The following is a 3,896-nucleotide window of genomic DNA, read 5'->3' on the forward strand; positions in this document are numbered from 1 at the left end:
AAGAAGCAGGCACAGTTGTAAAGACACTTGAAGCAATTGTCAGATCCCAGCATTTACCCCTACACTAAAGCCCAACCCACATAGCCCCACTGCTTGAAGATTTTTTTTAAATCCTTGACAAAATATTTATAGACATGCATTTGTTGGGCTGCAAGTCTGATAAAGCAAGCCCCATCACAGATATCACTAGATTACAATTTAAGCCCCCCCCCCCTCCCAAACCCTCACATCACACCCCTCTGCCATGACTTACCATAGCTGTCATAACCATCTCTGTAGGAGCTTCCTCCTGAGCGATCACCATAACTTTGACTTCTGCCACTAAAAGCAAAATGATACAAGTCAAACTCAAGAGCATTTAACAAATTGGAATAATAAGCAACATTTAAACAAGGGACCTTACCTGCTGTAATAATCCCGGGATCCACCACCATAGCCTCCACTTCTGTTGTTATCAAACCGGCTGCTTCCATATCCTCCACCACCACCTTAACCACAGAACACATAAGTATATTAATCTTTATGTGATAGCAGATAAAAGTCAAACAAAAGCATGTGCCATGTTCAACCAAGCTACTTCAACTTAAAGGAGGAACTTAAAAAATGTAACCACTAAGGACCAGGCCTAATTCAGACACTTTGTAAACAAATTTTGAGAAATAGAACTAGTATATGCAGAGCAGGGTGAGAGTATTCATTGGATTATAAACTGTATAGGCACCTTTTTAATGTGTTGCATATCTATACGAATTATCAAGTCTGACAGATCTAGCAAGACTTTAGTTTTCTGAAGATTCATGTTAACCACCTTTGTACCTTGGTATTGTAACACTATGCCAAAGCCAACAGTATCTGAAATAGCCTAGTCTTAAATCAACCACTGATGGAAATTTAAATCGATTTCGTAACTCTGTATTAACTCCGTTTATTGGGATTCCGACCAAATGTTCGATACCAGACCCTAAGCAGAGAAGCATTATTTTCCTGCAGAAAATGGTGGTTCAACCACATGCGAGGTATCGCCAGAGCAATAATCCTAGAAAGACCTAACTCCAAACTGGTAAACGTTAATTTTTTCTGAAGCGTCACATGAAAGATTTAAAGTACCATATTTTGTCACCCTTCCACAATTGTGCGCAATTTTAAACCATAATGTTAGGCATCCATTTACCCCAGCATGACATCTTTCATAGGAAAAAAAATAAAGGCCCAACTTTACTGTAGCATTTTTTTTTAAGTGCAGTGAAATGTATTTTCTTTAAAAAAAATGTGACCAATATTTGGACAGCAAATACAGTGTGATAAAATACTGCAACAACTAAGATTGTATTCTCCAGTCTTTGCTAAAAAAAAAAAGAGTTCCAAGTAATTTTCTAGCAAAAATACTGATTTTAACTTGTACACAATCAGGTGTCAGAAATAGGCCTGGTCCTAAAGTGGTTAATTGAAACTTAGGCCAAATTGTGGGAGCCAATCAGCAGGGACCTGCCGATCGTTGGCCGAATGACAAAACAGAGGTCTGTAAACAAGGAGAGATCTTTTGTGTTTCAGCTAAGCAGAAAGATCAATTTTCCTCTAGTGCATTCACTATCCCTGCAGTTAGAAAGCACTCCATAGGAGCACCCTTGATTGCCCCTAGTGTCACACAGCAAGTGCATTTTTTTAAGCACTGATCACTGTATTGGTAGTCACTGGACCCCAAAAAGTGTCAGATTCATCAGCTGCAATGTTGTAGTCCTAAAAAAATTTCATGATACACTAGTAAAAAGCTGGCAACTGCTCTCAACCTTCTACACTACATAGCATAAATACATAAAAATGCCAGCATGTTTCGGCTATTACAGCCTTCCTCATAGCATGCAACTACTTTGCCTGCTTTTTCTATGGAGCATCGTATTGAATGGGGCAATGCACACACCAGCCTGTGCATCAATCTTGAGCATCTTTACTCAAGAAGGCACAGTTGAGTTAGGATATATTTTTTTGCTTTCACATTATACAGGCTAGGCCTCAGGTTGTTTACTGTAAACACTGAAGTGCAAGCTACGACCAAATACAGGTGCCAATAAGTATTGCTGACAAGCACTGCCAGTCCACATTCTTTGTGTCCTTAACTACTAAGGCAGGAAATTAGGAATTAGTGTTGGTCCCAGTAGGGTACACTGGGGTCAGGTTTACTTTTGGGGAGGGATGTGAACTAAAGCTTGCAACACATGCAATGGCCTGTAGATTTGAGCTCAAAATTTGGTACATTTAAAAGGAAGAGTGAAAAATCTACACACTTGGCAAAGTAAAGATTTAAGGTGAATATATATATATATTACACACACATACACTCAATTACATATAGGAAATACATTTGCTAGTATGCAGTTGAAGACCAAGGGCAAACACACACACACACACACACACACTTATCCCCCCCCCCCCCCATAGCTGCCTGAAAAGCATTACATCCACAATTAGTGGATCACAGATGCAATGTTGGGGTTATGCACACCCTCCAGCTTTCCGCTTGTACCTCTATACAGGCTTTCCATTAGAAAGTTGTAAGCGATGTCTGGGGATAAAAGCCATTAGGATCAGGTTACCTGCTCTGTGGTATTGAAGTGCCCCATACCCCCTTCCCCACAAACACTCCACTCATTCCCTCTAGGTGGCCCCACAGCAAGCCATATGCTAAGGGATTACCCATGTGGGCACACACCTATTCCAGATTGCATGCATCCATAGACAAGTATTAGACTACGCCCCCACCTCACAGGAGTTTTGACTGGCAGCAGAAAGCCTGTGGTAGCGAGGCCTTTACCTTAATGCATAGAATTCATTAAAGTAAAGAGTTTGGACTTTAGATCGAATAAAGCAATCTATATACAACTTTAACCATGTTAATTTTAAACACGCCACATATGCACACACACACTTCTGAACATACCACGGCCTCCTCTACCTCCACGGAAGAACCCTCTTCCTCCTCCAGATGAGCCACCTCTGTAGCCTCCTCTCCTGTCACCGGAAGACTTTCCAGCCTGATCAACTCGAATCTGACGTCCATCCACAGACTAAAACCAAATGAACCGGGTTTAGAAAATAGTAAAGAAACAAATGACATTGAACTTCTGTCTTGAGCATTCAGAAATGTGCAGGATTTAATTTGGTAACTCACCTTCCCATTCATCCCCTCCATGGCATCTTTTGCATCTTCAGCATTTTCAAATGTGACAAAACCAAAGCCGCGCGATCTCTTGGTCTCCCGATCCTTCACAACAACCACTATAAACAAAGAAACAAAAAGGTCATTAAATCCGTCCAGTGAAGAGAAATAAAAACTTTGTCACAATTTCATACAAACTCACCTTCAGCTATGTGTCCGTATTTACCGAACACATCTTCCAGACTCTGCTCATTGGTATCAAAGCTCAGACCTCCAACAAAAAGCTTTCCATCGTCAGAAGACATGATGAGTTCTGTGGAGACAAAATGGCGCCGACCGGCCGGTCAATCCAACGTGCTCACAAAATGGCCGCCGAACAGTTTACGTCATTCATCTGTACGACCCCTCCCCCATTCCAGTCACCGCCTGGTAGAAACCGGCGGGAAGAGGAGCCCAGGAAGGCGGTAGGGAGGGGCAGCTTGGATAGCGTGGCTTCGGAGACCAGTCACCCCCTCCCCCCCCCCGGGCGCCCCGCTCCCCGTCTACACAAAGAGGCGACACCTCATACTACCGCCATACAGCACAATGAGCCCAGGAAGGCGGTAGGGAGGGGCAGCTACGATAGCGTGGCTTCGGAGTCCAGTCACCCCCCTCCCCGTCTATACAAAGAGGCAACACCTCATACTACCGCCATACAGCACAATGAGGCTAGGAAGGCGGTAGGGAGGGGCAGCTGGGATAG

The 3,896-nt window shown here is 43.0% G+C and overlaps 1 protein-coding gene across 2 annotated transcripts; it reads right to left on the bottom strand.

Annotated features, from left to right (window-relative positions):
- Window positions 1-205: 205 nt before the first annotated feature.
- LOC309563812 (cold-inducible RNA-binding protein-like) lies at window positions 206-3,501 on the bottom strand. Of its 2 annotated transcripts, none has more exons than XM_082268433.1 (5): window positions 3,357-3,501; window positions 3,167-3,273; window positions 2,936-3,062; window positions 404-488; window positions 206-321 (listed from the first exon to the last, which is right to left on the bottom strand). In XM_082268433.1, the coding sequence occupies exons 1-5, from the start codon at window positions 3,457-3,459 to the stop codon at window positions 225-227; spliced, it is 519 nt and encodes a 172-aa protein (XP_082124559.1). In that variant the 5' UTR covers window positions 3,460-3,501; the 3' UTR covers window positions 206-224. The 2 variants fall into 2 exon arrangements, with proteins under 2 accessions (XP_082124559.1, XP_082124560.1); XM_082268434.1 differs by having other exon boundaries at window positions 2,939-3,062; window positions 3,357-3,500.
- Between the last annotated feature and the right edge of the window lie 395 nt (window positions 3,502-3,896).

Source organism: Pelophylax lessonae (genome assembly GCF_965119305.1).
Source record: "Pelophylax lessonae genome assembly, chromosome: 1".
Classification (NCBI taxonomy): domain Eukaryota; kingdom Metazoa; phylum Chordata; class Amphibia; order Anura; family Ranidae; genus Pelophylax; species Pelophylax lessonae.

Excerpts from the sequence above, each read along its gene's own strand:
- LOC309563812 (XM_082268433.1), bottom strand. The coding sequence starts at position 3,459 with ATGTCTTCTGACGATGGAAAGCTTTTTGTTGGAGGTCTGAGCTTTGAT. Across the intron at positions 489-2,935 it reads TGGAGGTAGAGGAGGCCGTG|GTGGTGGTGGAGGATATGGA; the intron begins GTATGTTCAGAA and ends TCTGTGGTTAAG. Across the intron at positions 322-403 it reads TCCCGGGATTATTACAGCAG|TGGCAGAAGTCAAAGTTATG; the intron begins GTAAGGTCCCTT and ends TTTTGCTTTTAG.